Source organism: Lissotriton helveticus, chromosome 3_2 (assembly GCF_964261635.1).
Source record: "Lissotriton helveticus chromosome 3_2, aLisHel1.1, whole genome shotgun sequence".
Lineage (NCBI taxonomy): Eukaryota > Metazoa > Chordata > Amphibia > Caudata > Salamandridae > Lissotriton > Lissotriton helveticus.
The window spans coordinates 73590062-73611770 of record NC_136062.1 but is presented as its reverse complement, the minus strand read 5'-3'; the positions used below and the strand labels follow the sequence as shown (position 1 = coordinate 73611770).

General features: G+C 45.1%; 1 protein-coding gene across 2 annotated transcripts in view; it reads right to left on the bottom strand.

Moving 5' to 3' along the window:
* Window positions 1–2476: 2476 nt before the first annotated feature.
* Window positions 2477–21709, bottom strand: part of DMXL2 (Dmx like 2) — a 1907871-nt gene continuing 1888638 nt past the window's right edge. For both annotated transcript variants that reach the window (XM_078684818.1, XM_078684819.1), the window contains 2 exons: window positions 4698–4915; window positions 2477–3819 (listed from right to left, as the gene is read on the bottom strand). In XM_078684818.1, coding sequence (XP_078540944.1) covers window positions 3610–3819; window positions 4698–4915 — 428 coding nt within the window. In that variant the 3' untranslated portion in view covers window positions 2477–3609. The remainder of the gene's footprint in view (window positions 3820–4697; window positions 4916–21709) is intronic.

The window sequence follows — 21709 nt, the reverse complement described above, 5'->3', positions numbered from 1 at the left end:
GACGTCAGTTCTTTCTTTTTCCCCACCATCCTAGTGCAGATCCGGATATGGCTACCAGTTTAGTTACAGAAGGGATTACAATGTTAGGAGAATGGTAAAGAACCTAAATGCTCCAGGAGATCACTAGGCGGCCATATGTTTTGATATTTCAGGGGGAGATTGCAAGAAAAATTCAAAGATCCCACAAAAATTAAAACATCGAGATTGTTGAAGAGGTACTTCAGTTACAACCTCCACCATCAACTTACAACTCCAAATGACAATGCCTACCACAGAAATAAAGCATCGCTTTTAGAAGTCCTAGGGATCTGCATGAAAAGTCTTACCTCCATCAGCAAGCTTATGAAATATAGGCCCATTTTTGTTAATCTGAGAACAACAGAAATATAAATGTGCTGAGACATAAAGCATCAACAGGGGGACACCACATGATGGAGAAGAATATATGTACGCCAAATCGGACTGTTGATGTTAACGGTCTTGCAAATACAAAATAAAGTGTTTGGGAAGGGTGCATTGTTGGAATTGACACATGACCACAGTACTGGAACAGATAGAAAACCAGGAGTGAACAGGTTTACCAATTGGTATCTAGAGATGGGTTGCAAGTAAGCAAGGTCACAGTTACAGCACCCCTACAATTGGCATCTATGGTCCGTTGGCTGTACTCACATTTTGAGGCAGAGCCTACATACCCTTGTTCCCCAGCGCTATACACCTGCATCCCGCTTACAGCTCTCTGGTTTCCCACCCGGATTAAGTAAACCCAGCAATAATCATACATTTTGTGTTATGCCCTGAGAAAATCAGAGGTGGGGATAAACTGCTGCCTATAGTACACACTAGATATTTACTTCTACTCACACATCAGAAAAAACTGCCTACACTACTGTAGCTCAGGTCACTGATGTTGGAAACCAGTCATCTGCTAGTATAGCTGCCTGGTGGTAGAAAAACTACCTAATGTCTTGGGGAGGGAAAGGTTCAGAACCAAACTAGGCCTCACCAAGAAAACCCATTTACAGAGAAATGAAGACAGACTACCTGGATTGGCTCCAGGTGCAAATTGAACTCCCCAGTCCCACAATACCACAAGGGCAATCCAGAACACCTCACCTACAGTAGGGAGCTCCTTGTGGTCCACACAAATGCCATTTAACAGGAACTAACAGCTTCCTTAGAGATTGGCTGTCACTGCTTCAGTCATTTTGTGAGTAGGGGCATCTATATATAACTCTAAAGCAAGGGCTCTCTCACTGTTCCTGGACATCCATCTTTACTTGCCCCTTTGTCGGTCTGGATGTCAATCTCATGCTGCCGATCCAGATGCTTGAAGAGAGAACGTGAAGGCCTGGACCACCTTCGGATTGTGGTGGGTCGATTACAAGTGCACCTTCATTAGATAAGAAAACCGTAATATGTTAGCATCCCCCACACAGCAGTGGCTGTCCATACAGTCATGGAGTCTGCCCTACATACATTGCTGGCCATTAGATGCCTCCTTCTGCTCACCAGGGATGACCCAGTGAATACACTTCAACCATAGTGGAAAAGGCTATCTCTAGACCACAGAATCTAAAAAAGTACTGCACCAAGCGTTATTTGCAGGGATACTATTATTCTTACTCTATTTAGCAGAATCCTGCCTATAGCTCACTCTTTTCAACCTTTAATTTGCAGCCTTCTAATTATATCATCTTTGGCCCCCAGCTGTGATCACTCATTGGGCTTGGACAGAGGTTGCCTCACCGTCACCACCAGGGACACTAACAGGTTACTTTATTGTTGTTGCAATTGCAGGAGCCTCAAACCCCACAAGAGGACACCATTGCCTTCATCAAGGACAACCACTGTACCTCAACAGGCCTAGACGTTTGGGTAGGGGACAGGGTAAATTGGACTCTGCAATGACTGAGTCAATAGTAATTGTGTGTTAGTGTACTTCTATCTTTCTTCCTAATTTGGGTTTCTAATTGAGGTTCCTTGATTATTTATGTTGCTAGGAGCCTGGTTTCAGAGCGTGTAAAGTATGGTATATTTGACAGTACTGCGGTGAACTCTGCCAGGCAGGTGGAACCCCCAGTCCATCTTTCATCATACTGCTCCACACGTCTCGACTCCCAAAGTGCAGCACATTCACTACATCTACATACAATACAGATCAGAAACATCATGCACAAACTCCTCTAGAAGCATTTATCGTCATTCCTATTTACTCCTTGACTCGAGTCATTCCGTACCTCACTAGACTCACCTACAATGAGCCAAAACTGCATTTCGCTCACCTGCTTCACTAGTGCCCAACACCATGCTGCCCCTTACAGGTTGTACCTGGGTATATTTTAAGATTTCTGGTTCCTCTGCTGTCACCCTGGACGATTGAAGATGGTGGCAAAAAAACGTGCCTGTACCACAATCAAAATAGTACTTCACAAACAGTATAGACTAATAAAACATTATCTAATAGTAAGACAAGTTAAGATTTTTTGGCCAGTTTGTTCATAAACTAAACATGATTTATTTTAGCTGCAAAAGTAAAACTCAGACAGATGCATTTACTTTCTTCATAAGTTGAACACTAGAAGTGCCTTGATAAAAAGGTGCATTCAATGTCAAAGAAAATGTACACTACATCACAGACATCTAAATTTATATTGAAACAATAAGACAATGTGTTGTTTAACATTTAAACTCTCAGAGATTGTTCTCAATATGAAAGTGTTTGCTCGCACCAGAAGAGACAGGAAAGTATGACATGATTGCCTAGTGGTATATACGACAACACTGCATAGTTTATACAATATGCTGAGGTTAGAAATAGATTACCATATTCGTATACGATTTACTAACTGGCTGTAAAAAGCCTAACATTCATTTGAAGACTTATCAGTGTGTATTCTAGATTGTTTACCTTTATACAGTGCAAGAAAATAAAATAGACATTTTTGGGACAACACTTACAATGTGCTCAAACAAACCTGGTAGCAGGAAACATTTATTACATACATGTTTCGTTCATAATAAAACGGTATGTCTTAAAACAATAAATATTATAGTCAAAATAATTTAATATTATGTAAAATACAGTGTGAATATAGTATTACAGTACCAAATGTTTTTGAACGGAAAAGACACATAACAAAAAAAAACAGGAATGACGCGTCGACTACTATTTTCGTACATATGTATTTTGCTCTTTGTCTCAATATTGTAATCACTGGTAATCTTTAGCTGCACAACATATGTCAGATACATTTATGGACATAAAATGCCTGTGAAATTTTAAGTTAAATCATGCATCCACAAAGTGGCATGGCCTGGAAGATGGATCACATCAAAAAAGATGTGCTGATCCGTCCTATGGTTTGTGTCATATTACACAAAGCACGAATCAAAGTAGGTTGCTTTACTTTTTATTACAATACAGTACATGCATACCCATCCAGTGAATGCCATGAAATGTTCTAACCAGTAAAGTAGCTTTAAAAAGTCATCCTCTAGACACGTTATTTCTGCATTTTAATTAATAAATAGTGCATCGGTAGTCACGCTAAAGGCAGCCCTGGTGGTCTTCAGAAAAGCATCACTTTGGGTTAACATTTACATACTCTACAGGAGTTCAAAGCTGCCAGATGAAATGTTAAACGCATTGGGTAAAACTCTCATTTTCAGTGTGCCATCTGCTCCACAGGAAAAAATCCGATTGCCTAGTTCTATTTCGATCTGCATGACACCAGCTCCAGTATTCCTAAAGATGGACTGCTTGGCATGTTCATGTTTAAAGGAATGCATTAAACCATGAGTTGTCAATTTCCACACCTGTGAGAAAAATAAGTGCAAAGATGACTATGGGCCTTCAGATTGTTTTTCTTAACATCAGCATTAAGTGATGTTTAATATTGAAAAGAAACCCGACTAGAAGGTTCTTAGGCCCACATGCATCAAAGTCAATTGCATTCGCAAACGGTGCGAATCGCAATTTTCGGCCGTTTGCGAATGCAATTGACTAATTCGGAATGCATCATGCATTTCGCAATTTTAGGAATCGAAACCATGTTGCGATTTCTAAAATTGCGATTGCATTTAAGAAATCGCAATTTCAGATTTCTTAAATGCAATGCATGATTATTTTGTAATTGCGAATTCGCAATTTGGAAGTGGTAAATTAGCATGAAGTTGAACTTCATGCTAATTTACAGAAAACTTTCAAATATGCACAATTTTTTTGAAACTTTTGATTTACACACACACACATGCCCTTGGGGCATGTGTGTGTGTAAATTGCATTTAAAGTTACATTTCAGGGGTGCAGGGAGGGGTTCTTTGGACCCCCCCTGCACCCTTGAAATTGCATTCACATTTTGCGAATCGCAATTTGAAATTCGCAAAATGTGAATGCCTTCCCATTCAATGGGAAGGGTTTTCCTTAATTGCGATTCGCAAATTGTGAATCACAATTAAGGAAAAATACAGAATCGCAAAAAAAATTGCGAATTTTTCATGCATTGCCGTTTGCGATTTCTAAATTGCGATTCCTTAATTTTCGCAATTTAGGAATCGCAAACGGAAACGTTGATGTATGTGGGCCTTAATCTTTGATAACATTATTCACGCAACACATCATTATGAAATGACTTTTTTGTAATTATTAATTTGATAGTTGGAATAATACCCGTAAACCATTTTCACTAACATACCTTTATGTTACCTTCTGCTGAACCTGTCGCAAAAAAGTCTTCAGAGGGCTCTAATGCGAGAGCCTTTATGGCTGAATCGTGGGCTTGAAAAGTGTGAAGAAGTTGCCTCTGCCTAATATCAAATATGCAGATACGACCTTTTCTTCCTGCGGTGATTATGAGCTGCTGCTTCGGTGCATACTTAAGCAGAGTGGCACCATGATCATGACAAGTGAAGGCTTTGAAAAAAAACCAATCCGTATCAATAAACTCATACAAGCTTTGAAACACACATTTAACTGACATTTTTTGTACAATAAACTACGAAATGCAGCACACTATATAAAATATGCTAACTGCATGGACATACTACCATTCATGGTTTTACTCGCTAAATCATACAATGGCTCTACCCATCAAAAATGTTCTATACATAACATTGGTGCATGTTCACTAATTCTTGTACAGTTTTTCGGAATCCTTCCTATATTATTTGATTTTTTTTGTTCAATTTCTATGCAGCACATGTTTTTTTGTTGTTACGATCTTTAAATCCACCTACTGCTCCATTAATTTTCAGATACATATATATATTAATATCTATATCTATAGATATTATCTACTGGCGGTCGCCAGTAGGTAGTTATATTCAGGACCTATTTTCCATAGGAAATCCGCAACATTCTGTTTGGAATAATTTTGGCGCCGGTTGACGAATCTTCGCGAAATTTTCAAAACTGGTGGGGAGCTCCGGTCCGCTCCTATCCTGACAGTCTCAAGGTGATTCGTCAAGCTGGGACGAGAAAAAAGGTGGGTCTCAAAACGTGTTTTCCCCATGCAATTTTCCATAGGAACCTTTAATCGCAGCTACAGCCCGAACTGCTGAACGGAACGGAAGCAAATTTGGCAGAAAGGTAGACCTTGGTTCAGAGTCATGCCTTTTTGTTAAATGGTGTATAGCTGTTCAGTAGTTTTTTTTAGATATTAATGGAAAATAATACATTTATATCTGGGTGGAACCTAACCACACATCTCATCGTGAGATCTGATTGGCTGTACGCACTTCATCCAAGAAGTGTTGGCAGCCATCTTGGGACCAATATACATGATAGCACCTCATTAAAAAGCATTGCAGTTAATAGACGGTTTTAAGACTAGTTAAATTATAAATCATTTTTTGATGGTACCATACTCCTTTTAGGAATTTTGGTGTGTTCTAAGGTGATTTTACCATGTGAAAAAACCTTCTGCTGGGATATCATGAATCATGTTTGAGAGAAAACTGTTTTCTCATGCTTTTCCCACAGAGATTTGGAAGGTGATCTATAAGCCAAACTGAGAGCATATTTTCTTTAAATTCACATTATCTTTCTCAGTCATGTGAGAATAAAGTTTGACATTCTCAGTAAAACATGAACATCTAACAAGGGCAGCGACTGTCAGTTGATTCCTTTGTGTTCTACTGCAGCTTCCCAGAGTGTTCTAAAGAACAACTAGAACGCTAACAGTCCTACTTATGACAAACGTATGGTACACCTGAAGCCATCTTGATTGGAATAAAGTAGCAACTCTTAAAACATTTAATTTAAAAAGGAACAAAATGAGGGGGTTCATTTTGCCTTAGATAGTGCTGCAGAAAGAAAAATTAGGGCACATTTTGAGTGACTTCTCAAATCCTCTTCTATTTCATTAAAAAATTCTGACATGCAGACTGAAACATGCACTTTCAATACCAGCAGCAGACTTCCCTGGTGAACAGTTGCTTTACTACAGTGATCTAATAAGCAACTAGAGTGCTAACATTCTGAATTTATGGCAAATGTGTGTCACATCTGAATGCCTTCTTGATGGAACCAAAGTAAACAAGCATTGAAAATGCAATAGGTTGCACCCTCGTTAAATTTAAAGCACTTCTGTTTGTAATTAGGTGGCTTTTTAGCTTTGCTTTTATTAGTGTTTTTCAAACTTTCATGTACATAACATGCATATGTATGCATATATGTATATGTATGCATGCATTTATATTTGTATTTATACAGATATGCATTTTATATATAGGCTTATATATGTATGTAAATATATATATATACACATACATATATATATAAATGCATATGCATATATATGTGCATATGTGTGCATGTAGAGAGGTAGAGGTGTAAAGGTAGAGGTGTAGAGGTAGAGAGTGAGGAAATTAGAGTAGAGAGTGAGTAGTAGAGAGTAGTAGAGTGAGTAGTAGAGGGAGTAGTAGAGAGTGAGTAGTAGAGAGTGAGTAGTAGAGAGTAGTAGAGAGTGAGTAGTAGAGAGTGAGTAGTAGAGCATGAGCAGTAGAGAGCAGTAGAGAGTGAGTAATAGCGTGAGTAGTAGAGAGTTGTAGAGGGAGTAGTAGAGGGAGTAGTAGAGAGTGAGTAGTAGAGTGAGTAGTAGAGAGTAGTAGAGAGTGAGTAGTAGAGCATGAGCAGTAGAGAGCAGTAGAGAGTGAGAAGAGAGTGAGTAGTAGAGAGTGAGTAGCAGAGAGAGAGTAGTAGAGTGAGTAGTAGAGTGTGAGTAGTAGAGAGTTGTAGAGGGAGTAGTAGAGAGTGAGTAGTAGAGTGAGTAGTAGAGCATGAGTAGTAGAGAGTAGTAGAGAGTGAGTAGTAGAGAGTGAGTAGTAGAGAGTGAGTAACAGAGAGAGAATAGTAGAGAGTAGTAGAGGAAGAGTGAGTAGTAGAGAGTAGAGAGTGAGTAGTAGAGAGTAGTAGTAGAGTGAGTAGTAGAGTGGTAGAGAGAATAGCAGAGAGTGAGTAGTAGCGTGAGTAGTAGAGAGTTGTAGAGGGAGTAGTAGAGAGGGAGTAGTAGAGAGGGAGTAGTAGAGAGTGAGTAGTAGAGAGTAGTAGAGAGAGAGTAGTAGAGTGAGTAGTAGAGAGTAGTAGAGAGTGAGTAGTAGAGAGTGAGTAGTAGAGAGAGTAGCAGAGAGAATAGTAGAGAGTAGTAGAGTGAGTGGTAGAGTGAGTAGTAGAGAGTAGTAGAGAGAGAGTAGTAGAGTGAGTAGTAGAGAGTAGTAGAGAGTGAGTAGTAGAGAGTGAGTAGTAGAGAGAGTAGCAGAGAGAATAGTAGAGAGTAGTAGAGTGAGTGGTAGAGTGAGTAGTATAGAGTAGAGAGAGAGAGTAGTAGAGAGAGAGTAGCGAGAGTGAGTAGTAGAAAGTATTAGTAGAGTGAGTAGTAGAGTGAGTAGTAGAGTAGTAGAGAGAGAGTAGTAGAGAGTGAGTAGTAGAGAGTGAGTAGTAGAGGGAGAGTAGTAGAGAGTGAGTAGCAGAGAGTAGTAGAGTGAGTAGTAGAAAGTGAGTAGTAGAGAGTAGTAGAGTAGTAGAGAGTAGTGGAGTAGTAGAGAGTAGTAGAGAATGAGTAGTAGTGAGTAGTAGAGTGAGAAGTAGAGTAGTAGGGAGCGAGTAGTAGAGTGAGTAGTAGAGAGTTAGTAGTAGAGAGAGTAGTAGAGAGTAGTAGAGTAGTAGAGAGTAGTAGAGAGTGAGTATTAGATTGAGTGGTAGTGAGTAGTAGAGTGAGTAGTAGAGTGAGTAGTAGAGAGTGCATAGTAGAGAGTGCGTAGTAGAGAGTGCATAGTAGAGAGTGCATAGTAGAGAGTGCATAGTAGAGAGGAGTAGTAGAGAGAGAGTAGTAGTAGAGTAGTAGAGAGTGAGTAGTAGAGAGTAGTAGTGTGAGTAGTAGAGTGGTAGAGAGAATAGCAGAGAGTGAGTAGTAGCGCGAGTAGTAGAGAGTTGTAGAGGGAGTAGTAGAGAGGGAGTAGTAGAGAGTGAGTAGTAGAGAGTGAGTAGTAGAGAGTTAGTAGTAGAGAGTGAGTAGTAGAGCATGAGTAGTAGAGAGCAGTAGAGAGTGAGTAGCAGAGAGTAGTAGAGAGTGAGTAGTAGAGAGTGACTAGCAGAGAGAGAGTAGTAGAGTGAGTAGTAGAGTGTGAGTAGTAGAGAGTTGTAGAGGGAGTAGTAGAGAGTGAGTAGTAGAGTGAGTAGTAGAGAATAGTAGAGAGTGAGTAGTAGAGAGAGTAGCAGAGAGAGAATAGTAGAGAGTAGTAGAGTGAGTGGTAGAGTGAGTAGTAGAGAGTAGTAGAGAGAGAGAGTAGTAGAGTGAGTAGTAGAGAGTAGTAGAGAGAGAGTAGTAGTGAGTAGTAGAGAGTGAGTAGTAGAGGGAGAGTAGTAGAGGGAGAGTAGTAGAGAGGGAGTAGCAGAGATTAGTAGAGTGAGTAGTAGAAAGTGAGTAGTAGAGTAGTAGAGAGTAGTGGAGTAGTAGAGAGTAGTAGAGAATGAGTAGTAGTGAGTAGTAGAGTGAGAAGTAGAGAGTAGTAGGGAGCGAGTAGTAGAGTGAGTAGTAGAGAGTTAGTAGTAGAGAGAGTAGTAGAGTAGTAGAGAGTAGTAGAGAGTGAGTACTAGAGAGTGAGTGGTAGAGAGTAGTAGAGTGAGTAGTAGAGTGAGTAGTAGAGAGTGCGTAGTAGAGAGTGCGTAGTAGAGAGTGCATAGTAGAGAGTAGTAGTAGAGAGTAGTAGTAGAGAGTAGTAGAGAGAGAGTAGTAGTAGAGTAGTAGAGAGTGAGTAGTAGAGAGTAGTAGTAGAGTGAGTAGTAGAGTGGTAGAGAGAATAGTAGAGTGGTAGAGAGAATAGCAGAGAGTGAGTAGTAGCGTGAGTAGTAGAGAGTTGTAGAGGGAGTAGTAGAGAGGGAGTAGTAGAGAGTAGTAGAGAGTTGTAGAGGGAGTAGTAGAGAGTGAGTAGTAGAGAGTGAGTAGTAGAGCATGAGTAGTAGAGAGCAGTAGAGAGTGAGTAGTAGAGAGTAGTAGAGGGAGAGTAGTAGAGAGTGAGTAGCAGAGAGTAGTAGAGTGAGTAGTAGAAAGTGAGTAGTAGAGAGAGAATAGTAGAGAGTAGTAGAGTAGTAGAGAGTAGTGGAGTAGTAGAGAGTAGTGGAGTAGTAGAGAGTATTAGAGAATGAGTAGTAGTGAGTAGTAGAGTGAGAAGTAGAGAGTAGTAGGGAGCGAGTAGTAGAGTGAGTAGTAGAGAGTTAGTAGTAGAGAGAGTAGTAGAGAGTGAGTACTAGAGAGTGAGTGGTAGAGAGTAGTAGAGTGAGTAGTAGAGAGTGCGTAGTAGAGAGTAGTAGAGAGAGAGTAGTAGTAGAGTAGTAGAGAGTGAGTAGTAGAGTAGTAGAGAGTGAGTAGTAGAGAGTGAGTAATAGAGTAGAGAGTGAGTAGTAGAGAGTAGTAGAGAGTGAGTAGTAAGTGAGTAGTAGAGAGAGAGTAGCAGAGAATAGTAGAGTGAGTGGTAGAAAGTGAGTAGTAGAGGGAGAGTAGTAGAGAGTAGTGGAGTAGTAGAGAGTGAGTAGTAGAGAGTGAGTAGTAGTGAGTAGTAGAGTGAGAAGTAGAGAGTAGTAGAGAGCGAGTAGAGAGTGACTGGCAGAGAGTAGTAGAGTGATTAGTAGAGAGTAGTAGAGAGTGCGTAGTAGAGAGTAGTAGTAGAGAGTAGTAGATAGTGAGTAGTAGAGAGTAGCAGTAGAGAGTAGAGTGAGTAGTAGAGAGTGAGTAGTAGAGTGAGTAGTAGAGAGAGTAGTATAGAGTGAGTAGTAGAGTAGTAGAGAGAAGTCAGTCAGTGTCAGTCAATCAGTGTCAGTCAGTCAGTATCAGTCAATCAGTGTCAGTCAGTCAGTCAGTCAGTGTCAATCAGTGTCAGTCAATCAGTGTCAGTCAGTCAGTATCAGTCAATCAGTGTCAATCAGTCAGTGTCAGCTAGAGCAGCTCTGCTGACCTGGTTCTCTGGCTCTAAAGCAGCTCTGCTGACCTGGTACTCTGGCTCTAAAGCAGCTCTGCTGACCTGATTCTCTCCCTCTAAAGCAGCTCTGCTGACGTGGTTTCTCTGGCTCCACAGTAGGTCTGCTGACCCGGTTCTCTGGCTCTAGAGCAGCTCTGCTGACCTAGTTCTTAGGCTATATAGCAGCTCTGCTGATCTGGTTCTCTGGCTCTACAACAGCTCTGCTGACCTAGTTCTCTGGCTCTAAAGCAGCTCTACTGACACAGTTCTATGGCTCTAAAGCAGTTCTGCCGACATGGTTCTCTGGCTCTTGAGCAGCTCTGCTGACCTGGTTCTCTCCCTCTAGAGCAGGTCTGCTGACCTGGTTCTCTCCCTCTAAAGCAGCTCTACTGACCGTTTTTTTCTGGCTCTACACCAGCTCTGCTGGTCTGGTTCTCTGGCTCTAAGGCAGCTCTGCTGACCTGGTTTTCTCCCTCTAAAGCAGCTCTACTGACCTGGTTTCCATGGCTCTACAGCAGCTCTGCTGATCAGGTTCTTAGGCTCTAGAGCAGCTCTGGTGACCTGGTTCTCTGGCTCTACAACAGCTCTGCTGACCTGGTTCTCTGGTGCTAAAGCAGCTCTGCTGACCCGGCTGTATGGCTCTAAAGCAGTTCTGCTGACCTGGTTCTCTGGCTCTAGAGCAGCTCTGCTGACCTGGTGCCTTTGCTCTAAAGCAACCAGCCCTACTGACCTGGTTTCTCTGGCTCTACATCAGCTCTGTTGACTTGGTACTCTGGCTCTAGAGCAGCTCTGCTGAACGGTTCTCTGGCGCTAAAGCAGCTCTGCTGGTCTGGTTCTCTCCATCTAAATCAGCTTTGCTGACCTGGTTCTCTACCTCTAGAGCAGCTCTGCTGACCTGGTTCTCTGGCTGTACAGCAGCTCTGCTGACCTGGTTCTCTGGCTCTAGATCAGCTCCGCTGACCTGGCTCTAAAGCAGCTCTGCTGACCTGGTTTTCTCCCTCTAAAGCAGCTCTGCTGACCTGGTTTCTCTGGCTCTAGAGCAGCTCTGCTGACCTGGGTCTCTGTCTCTAGATCAGCTCCGCTGACCTGGCTCTAAAGCAGCTCTGCTGACCTGGTTCTCTCCCTCTAAAGCAGCTCAGCTGACCTGGTTCTCTGGCTCTAGAGCAGCTCTGCTGACCTGATTCTCTGGCTCTAAAGCAGCTCTGCTGACCTGATTCTCTGGCTCTAAAGCAGCTCTGCTGACCTGGTTCTCTGGCACTAAAGCAGCTCTGCTGACCTGGTTCTCTCCCTCTAAAGCAGCTCTACTGACCTGGTTTCCCTGGCTCTACAGCAGCTCTGCTGATCGGGTTCTCTGGTGCTAAAGCAGCTCTGCTGACCTGGTTCTCTCTCTCTAAAGCAGCTCTGCTGACCTGGTCGCTCTGGCTCTAGAGCAGCTCTGCTGACCTAGTTCTCTGGCTCTACAGCAGCTCTGCTGACCTGGGTCTCTGGCACTAAAGCAGCTCTGCTGACCTGGTTCTCTCCCTCTAAAGCAGCTCAGCTGACCTGGTTCTCTGCCTTTAGAGCAGCTCTGCTGACTTGGCTCTATGGCTCTAAAGCAGCTCTGCTGACCTGGTTCTCTGGCTCTAAAGCAGCTCTGCTGACCTGGTTCTCTGGCTCTAAAGCAGTTCTGCTGCATCGTTCTCTCCTTCTAAAGCAGCTCAGCTGACCTGGTTTCTCTGGCTCTACAGCAGCTCCGCTGACCTGGTTCTCAGCCTCTAGAGCAGCTCTGCTGACCTGGGTCTCTGGCTCTCGAGCAGCTCTGCTTACCTGGGTCTCTGGTTCTAGAGCAGCTATGTTGACCTACTTCTTAGGCTCTAGAGCAACTCTGCTGACCTGTTTCTCTGGCTCTACAACAGCTCTGCTGACCCGGTTTCTCTGGCTCTACAGCAGCTCTGCTGACCTGGTTCTCTGTGCTCATGATGCATGCACCCGACTTCGCGACAATATATTTAAAAATAATATGTTTATTATGAGTACAAATATATTATTTTTATGAATATCTTAGATAATCTCTTGTCCTAATATGTATATTAAAGACGCATACATATCATTTTGGAACATAAATTATTTTTGCGGGTGTCACGCACAGAGCGCACACCAGCACGTAGATGACGTCACGCGGGACCCGCCACCGCGCAAGCGACTCGTTCTGTAATGCGCATGTGTCGCGAATGCACGGGAGCAGGAGTCGCAGACTGGTTGCATACCAATCGCGCACATCACGTAATATTAAATGTAGTGATGTAACTGAAAAACACGCAGTTGTCGCACACCGTACGCAGATCCTTCACGACTTTTCTAAAATGGCGACTGGAATCCGCGCACCCACCGTGATGTGTACGCTTTGAGTGCGCGACTCTGGAAAAAATTTGGGAGCATTTAAAAAAATATTAATAATAATATAAATATATTAAAATAAAAAATGAAAACAAAAAAATTCATCAATATTTCAGTTTGAATTTTTTCCAAAAATTTTCTTTCAATTTTCGGAAAAAATATGTTATTTAATGAATAAAATATTTATAAATAAACAGTTAAAAAACTGTAGACAATCAGTACAAAAAATAGGTATAACTACTATCACACTTAAAAATTAGCATTTAAAAAAACCTTTGAAATTCACTGAAACAAACCATAGGTTTCAGATAAGTTATAGTTAGAAATTAGCATTTAAAAAAACCTTAGTAATTCACAGAAAAAACCATAGGTTTCAGCTGGCCATTTCACTCGTACAAAACCATAGAAATTCCTCCGTTATAGTTAGATCTGCTAACTATAACTCGCGCGCCCGCATTGCACTGCTGATGATGTCACATATTGCATCATTCATGACATGGTCAGTAACATCACTGATGCCTTCACTGATGACATCTCAAATGACATCACTGATGACATCATCCACGTGACAATCTGATACACCTCATCATACACTAGCATAACCTTTCATCACTCACTGTAAAATACACAGTACCATATTTAAAACCATTGACACGCCAATACCAGTTAATACATACCCACTCACTGATTCCTAAGTCTACACACACAACTTACCTATTTAACAACAGAATGAGTTATACATGCAGTCACTAATTATTAGAACACTATCAAAATACACTTATACACATATATAGACATTGACACATGAGCAGTCACCTTAGTCGATTATGCAGTCATCCTACTCACTCATAAAAAAATTAATCACACTTACATTTACTCACTTACACAATTATCCAACACCTAATTTATTCAAACACATAGTAACTCATAGTTAATATGTTAAAAAATCACCATTACAATTATACACTCATTCATATAGTTACTCTCACAATCACTGACTCTTACATATACTTATTTATTTACACCAACTCTCACATACAATGCCTTTTATTTTTTTACTTTGTTGAAGATGTACAACTAAAACGTATATTCGCTCACCAACACACAAATACATACACTCAGTCAGCCAAACAACTGTTTCCACATGCACTTTTAAACCTATACACTTAGTCATTCAACCATTCACACATCTATGCATAGAGTTACACACACCCCATCCAACCACACACAAACTCAGTGTCCCATACAAATACTCACCCAATTAATCAATAACCAATATACACACTCATGTAGTTAGTGACCAACTGATGCAGCATGGTATACAACAACAGAGAAAGTGATGCATACATTCACATAGTTTAGGTACTAATCCATGTATTAAGTGAGACACTTTTAATTACTCACTTAAACAGACAGTCAGGCAGCTACTAAATCCTCCATCCAGACAGTTATATATCCACTCAATCTTCAATACAGATTGGTATATATAGAATACATATTTAAATTTCAAACTAAACCACATTCACTGGATGAATTCATCAGTGAGGTCATTTGAGATGTCATCAGTGAGGTCATTTGAGATGTCATCAGTGATGTCATTTGAGATGTCATCAGTGATGTCACTGACCATGTCATGAATGATGCAATATGTGACATCATCAGCAGTGCATTGCGGGCGCGCGCGTTATAGTTAGCAGTACTAACTATAACGGAGGAATTTCTATGGTTTTGTACGAGTGAAATGGCCATGTTTTTTTTCTGTGAATATATATATGTTTAGGCAAAGTCCAGCCTTTCTACCAATTATGTCCACGAGGCGGGGTTGGTGCAGACAGGCAGGAGCTGGACCCGCTGTGACATTCAAGTATCTTCATGTACCAAGTCCGTAAGGAGGAGTCACACTCAGGATTTTAAAGGGAAAATCAAGTATTTATTGACTGCCTGTTTCGACAGCACGGTCTTTGTCAAAGTCATACAATGACCTGGAAGTGGCAGTGACCTTTAAAGCATTTCCTGGGTAATGATAAACATAAAAGAAACATGCACAAATGGAGCGTACCCATTCAAACGGAAAACAGACTCCAAACAAATCATTAGCATTTGTACATATTGAATGCTGAAATGTAGAACACTCAAAATCGAGTTAGTTTATAATAGTGCATGAAATATTTCATTAGAGCTGGTCCCGTAATTTAAAGCACAGCAGAAGTTAGGCAGGTGGCAGATAAGCCAGTGCTAAATGTGGCAGGAAATAATGAAAGCCTTACACGTTTAATAAACGCTCTGCGCCTGTAGCAGTGAAGTCTGCAAGTGCCAGGTGTAACTTACGTGCTAAATGGGGTCCTTCTGCTGTGGCTGGTAGCATGATGGTCCAGTGACCCTGCTTAGTAATACCCAGCCATTCCTTCTACACCCCAGAGCAAAAGAGATTAGACAACCCTACATTTAATAATTGGAAATGCCCTTCGAAAAGAAACACTGGTTTACGCCCACATTGGGTATATCTAAAGAAAAAGGAGTAGGGGTGAGGGAGAGTGATGAAGCAGACATGAGTCAACAAAGCAGGTGCTCTGAAAAAGTGGGTGTAGTGCGTTCAGTGCCAACTGTAACGTTAGCCGCGATATTGATGAGGTAGAGCCCTTGGATCGCTGGATCAAGGGGGGCGGAGGGGGGATTTGCAGATGGGGAGAATACTCAGAATGCATAATACGATTGCAGAGCAAGATCCCTGGAGGCCTCAATCATGAGGAGAACCTCCATGTGCATCTAGGATAGGGCTTTTTCGGACACTGTATAAATATTATCATTCTATTCTGAGTATTCTCCCCATCTGCAAATTACCCCTCCTCCCCCTTGATCGAGCGATCCAAGGGCTTTACCAGCCTGTGTAAGCTGGTGCTAGTACCACTTACAATAGATATAGGTTTCCTATATCTAGGGCCACTGCACGAACAACCTTTAAGTCACCCCTATAGCAGGCCTTTATAATCCTGAGGGCGCGTGCTTGGTTCCAAGTGTGAGGGTGCCCCTGCATGAGCAGGACACCCCTACAGCCTATGTAGTCCATTTTCCCGGGTTGTAAGTGAAGCAGCCATATACCATATTGAGGGGCACCACGTAATTACGCAATGACCATCTTGAAATCGGCTGTAACCAATCCTATCATGTTGGAATCATATCCCCACACCATAAACAGTGTGGAAGGTATGATTCGAAGCACTGGAACGGGCCTCCGTTGGGATCTCAGTGCTCCCGATGCCAGTCTTCTAGACCTGTAAAGCACAACATTGCTGCTGCTGAGCCAAGTTTGAGCGGGGGAAGGCAGAACAATAGGCATCCGGTCACAGGGAGGTGTGAACACTTCCCGGACAGGATTTAGCCTATTGGGGCCGGGTGGGTGTGCTTGCTAGCGCCACTCAGTCTGCTTGAGGGGCACATTTGGTGCCTCCTTGCATAGTCCAGTTCAAACCAGCTCTGGGAGCTGTTGGTTCCCGCTCTGGCACCTAACTGGACAAAGGACATGGGAGTAAACTCCCCACTGTCCAGACCCTCCCCTGGGAGGGAACCCTGAATCATCTCATCCCTTTCCTTAGGTTACTTAAGGGCTTACAAGGGTGTAGGTCCCTAGATTCGGCGTGGGACACAATTCAATTCAGACACCACTTCAACGTCTACCGTCTGATCACTCTGGACTACATTGGACTTCGTTTAGGCTCAACTTCATCTCCGTTCCAGTATGCCACATCGTCTGTGCCTGTACACCATACAAGAAACTTCCAAAGGCCTTTGAGCATCCAAGACACTTGAAGGAATCACCCTTGGACTGAAGGAGTCACTTCTCTGCATCAGCAGGCCCCGCAACTAAGCTGACCGGTCTGCTCATTATGAGCTCCAAGGGACTCCGAAAGGCTCAGCAACACAGGTGGTGGGTCTCCACATATCTAGAGACCTACCCTGCCCCATCAACATGTTTGAGGCCAGTATCCCTCGTAGGAGCCGCAGGACCTGAACCTCTGTGCACCACGTCGACTTGCCATTGCAAAGGATTGTTGGCTTCCTTCCACAAGATCTTCAGGCTCCAAGTAGCCCAACCCAAAGCATCTCCAGTGACCAGAATCTTTGTCCACACCGCATCATTTGCATCGAGGCCTGCATCTTTTTGGTGAGCTGCTCAGGGTCCTTCAGTGCCTCTGGCATTGCACCTTCTTCGATTTCCATTTTGTTTGCAATCACCAAGGCTTGTTGGTACTCCTTGTGATAAGTGTGGCTCACTGGTTGGAGGAGGCAGACCTGGAAGCAGAGGTCAGCCCGGGACCAGGGTTCAATTCCCTGCTCGGCGGGGTCTTGAGTCCTAAAATGTCCATGGACTCGACAATTCTCGCTCCGGTGCCTACTCGATTCACGAGTTCACACTCTGCGACTCTGGGCAATAGCTTGCTTAATCTCCACAACGGCCCCTCGCGGCGGGATGCCTGGCTTTCACCTTGCTGATACCCTGCCGGGGTTATCTCACAGGGAAATACCAGGACTGGTTCCCTAAGCAAGCGCTTGGAAACCGCTTGGTGATTTGCGCTATATAAATTCCTGTACATTTACATTTACATATGATGCTCACTAGTTCTAGTGATCACCTTGTATCAGTCCAAACAACCCTTATGGTGATTGGTTGTAAGTCACCCTTTTAGACCAGCTATCATAATGGTAGCATGGACAAAGCAGTATTAGGCTAAACTCTTTTGGCATGTGAAGCCAGCTGTTTTACCACATATAACCCCTTGAATACCAGATGAAAGGACACCACACAGGTTGTTATGAAAATAAACAGTATCTTTATTAATAACAAACACCTCTAAACTCTTTATGAGGTCAGAGGGCTAAGCACATGACAATCTCTTAGGAAAAATACGATAAGTTGCACAAAATTACAATGGTGCCCTAGGGGCACGACAAACCATATACTAAGTAAATGGTATAAGGAAAGCAATAGAAGGAATGGAGCTGTCCAGAGGCTGGAGGTTCACTGGGACTACCCTATCCTAACCTCAGGTAAGTATTAGGAGGCCCACGGGACGCCTGTGCAGAGTGTGAAATCACACGCGGGATGCGTAACAACGTCTATGGACAGTACAGTTCAAGAAAAAGGTGAGTACGGACAATCCTGACTGGTTAGGACTAAAACGACTGTGAATCTGGACACTAGGAGAGTCAAGCTACCCTTGAGCACCGAAATGCTCTTGTTACCTCACCCACGGGCTGCGGGTGCATAGGTGCGAAGTCGTGTCGGGTTTCTGCGTTGAAGTCTATGGAACCTGGAAGAAAAGATGCTGCCGGCGACCAGGAGGAAGATGTCCAGTGCGATCCACGGGTGGATCGAGGAAGAAGAGGACATGAAAGCAGAGGGGACAGTGTTCAAAGTCACTAGCCAGTGACCGGTGTGGAACCAGGAGGGAACCAGATGCTGTCGTCACGATCAGGTGAAGAGTGGACGCTTGTGTCCGCAGCCACATGGACCAGGAGGAGTCTTCGACGACCAGGATGGAAGCACGAGCTGTCCCACGCAGGCTCTCGCTGTCGGCGGTGTCGGATCCGGATTTGGAGTGAACAGGCCTTGGCAAAGGCAACCCACGCAGTGAGTTGAAACGGCGTCTGGAGTGGACCAGGAGGGTCCGGGGTGCTCCTCTTTGGAAGGGAGCAAGTGCCAGTCTGGAGCAACCAGACCAGCAGTGAAGATTTCAAGGTTCGTCGTCTAGGAGGCCACTAGCCAGCTGGCAAGTGACCAGACAACGCGTCGAGCAGCAATCAAGCAAAAAGGGCCCCACGCAGATCTCGTGGATGCTGGGGGGCTGGTCTTCGGTGCAGGAGCTGCTCGGGGCTGGGGCTGGGGCTTCTCAATCCCTAAAGCACTTTCTCGAGGATGCCTCTGAAGTCGTGCTGGAAGCGAAGTGCAGTTTCTTCAAGATGGCCGGTCCCACGTGTCTCGTCGCACCCACGGATCTCAGCAGTGCTGCAGATGTAGGTTGAGGTCGGAGAGGTCTGGAAGTCCGGATCTCGTCGGGCTCTGAAGTCTGGTTCCGGCAGGAAGGACGACAAAGTGAACCGCTAGGACGCTTGATGGTGCCTGCAGTGGCAGGGTGGACACTCCTTGCCCACAAGGGAGATTCTTCAGTCTTCTGTGGAGCAGAACGTCGAAGTCCAGAGTTTCTTCTTGTAAAGTTGTTCAGGATAATCTAATTTGGAATGGGACCAGCTCCTACCTTTATCCTGCTTAAGGGTAAGGGGGCTGTACTGCTGACTAGGTCCCTCCCATGGGTGGGACCAGGAAGGGGGGTGGTTACACCCCCTATCCTTTGTCCGGTTTCGTGCCAGAAGTGGGGCTGGAGTGCCCCAGCAACTGGTTTGAACCGGTGTATGCACAGAGCACCTTGTGTGCCCCAGGCATGTCTCATTCCTTTCAGCCCTCCCTACCTCAATACACAAAATCCTGTCTGGGGTGGTGCTAGCACCTCCCAAGGCAGGAAACCCTTTGTCCAGGCCTCTCTCGCTGGAAGGACTCCCAGCAGCAGGAGGTCAGACTTGTGTCTGTAGTGGCAGCAACCATTTTGTGATGCTAAGGCTCGAGTTAACTTTAACCGGGGTTCTTAGTTACATACATGTCGTGTCCCTCTACAAGGGTGGAATGCTACCCCCGTCGCCAGAATTGGCGAGGGGGTAGTATTCCAATTCGTATGACACCTTACTCGACATGTTTTTATAATGCTATTCCAAAGTTAGCATTTAACCGCGAGGATTATAATGCACTTAATCAATCAATCAATCAATCAATCAATCAGAGCATTTGTATAGCGCACTACTCACCGGGAGGGTCTCAAGGCGCTGGGGGGGGGTCCGCTACTGCTCGAACAGCCAGGCCTTGAGCTGCTTCCTGAAGGCGAGGTGGTCCTGGGTCAGGCGGAGGTGGGTCGGAAGGGAGTTCCAAGTCTTGGCGGCCAGGTAGGAGAAGGACCTTCCTCCTGTGGTGGCTCTTCGGATGCGGGGGACGGCGGCGAGGGCGTGGCTGGTCCATCGAAGCTGGCGCGTGGGAGCGTAGAAGTTGAGGCGGCTGTTGAGGTATCCTGGTCCTTGGTCGTGTAGGGCTTTGTGTGCGTGGGTGAGGAGCCGGAAGGTGATTCTCTTGTTGACCGGGAGCCAGTGCAGGTCTCTCAGGTGTCCGGAGATGTGGCTGCGGCGGGGGATGTCCAGGATGAGTCGTGCTGAGGTGTTCTGGATCCGCTGGAGTCTCTTCTGGAGTTTGGCGGTGGTTTCGGCGTAGAGGGAGTTGCCGTAGTCCAGACGGCTGGTGACGAGGGCCTGGGTGACCGTCTTCCTGGTCTCGGTGGGGATCCATCGGAAGATCTTGCGTAGCATTCGCAGGATGTTGAAGCACGACGAGGAGACGGCGTTGACTTGTCTGGTCATGGAGAGGGAGGAGTCCAGGATGAAGCCCAGGTTGCGTGCGTGGTCAGTTGGTTTGGGTGCGCTGCCCAGGGCGGGGGGCCACCAGGAGTCGTTCCAGGCGGAGGGTGAGGATCCCAGGATGAGGACTTCCGTCTTGTCCGAGTTCAGTTTCAGGCGGCTGTTCGACATCCATGTGGCAACGTCTGTCATCCCTTCGTGCAGGTTGGCTCTGGCGGTGGTGGGGTCGTTGGTGAGGGAGAGGATCAGCTGGGTGTCGTCGGCATAGGAGATGATGTTCAGGTTGTGCTGGCATGCGATGGCTGCGAGGGGGCTCATGTAGACGTTGAAGAGAGTTGGGCTGAGCGAGGAGCCATGAGGAACGCCGCAGATGACTTCGGTGGCCTCCGATCTGAACGGGGGGAGGCAGACTCTCTGTGTCCTTCCGGCGAGGAAGGAGGTGATCCACTCCAGTGCCTTCTCCTGGATTCCGACGTTGCTGAGGCGCCGTACTAGGGTGCGGTGGCAGACAGTGTCGAAGGCCGCGGAGAGGTCCAGGAGGATGAGGGCCGCTGTTTCTCCGTTGTCGAGCAGGGCTCGGATGTCATCTGTCGCTGCGATCAGGGCGGTCTCGGTGCTGTGGTTGGCCCGGAAGCCAGACTGCGAGAGGTCGAGGGAGCCGTTCGTCTCGAGGAAGGCGGCCAGTTGCTTGTTGACGGTCTTCTCGATGACTTTGGCCGGAAACGGGAGCAGCGAGATGGGGCGGTAGTTCTTGAGGTCGGTAGGGTCTGCTGATGGTTTCTTGAGTAGAGTGCTGAGTTCGGCGTGCTTCCAGCTCTCCGGGAAGGTGGCGATGTCGAAGGAGGTGTTGATGATGTCCCGCAGGTGGGGTGCGATGACAGCGTCGGCCTTGTTGAAGACGTGGTGAGGGCAGGGGTCTGTCGGAGATCCGGAGTGGATGGAGTTCATCGTGCGGATGGTGTCTTCGGTGCTGATCGGGGTCCAGGCGCGGAGGGTGGTGGTGGGGGGCGGTGGTACGGTCGTGGCGTGCGTTGGTTGAGTGCTGAAGCTGTTGTGTATGTCCGCGATCTTGTTGTGGAAGTAGGAGGCGAGGGAGTTGCAGAGGTCTTGCGAAGGGGTGATGTCGTTGTTTCCGGCGTTGGGGTTGGAGAGCTCTTTCACAATGTTGAAGAGTTCCTTGCTGTTGTGTGCGTTGTTGTCCAGTCGTTCCTTGAATGCGGTTTTCTTGGTGGCGCGGATCAGCTGGTGGTGTTTTCGGGTGGCGAGCTTGAGGGCAGTCATGTTGTCCGGTGTTGGGTCTCTGTGCCAGGTTTTCTCGAGTGCTCTGCAGTTCTTCTTGGAGCTATTGAGTTCGTCGTTAAACCATGGGGCTTTCTTGCTGCCGGGTCTGCTCGGCGGGGTCTTCAGCGGGGCGAGGTCGTCTGCG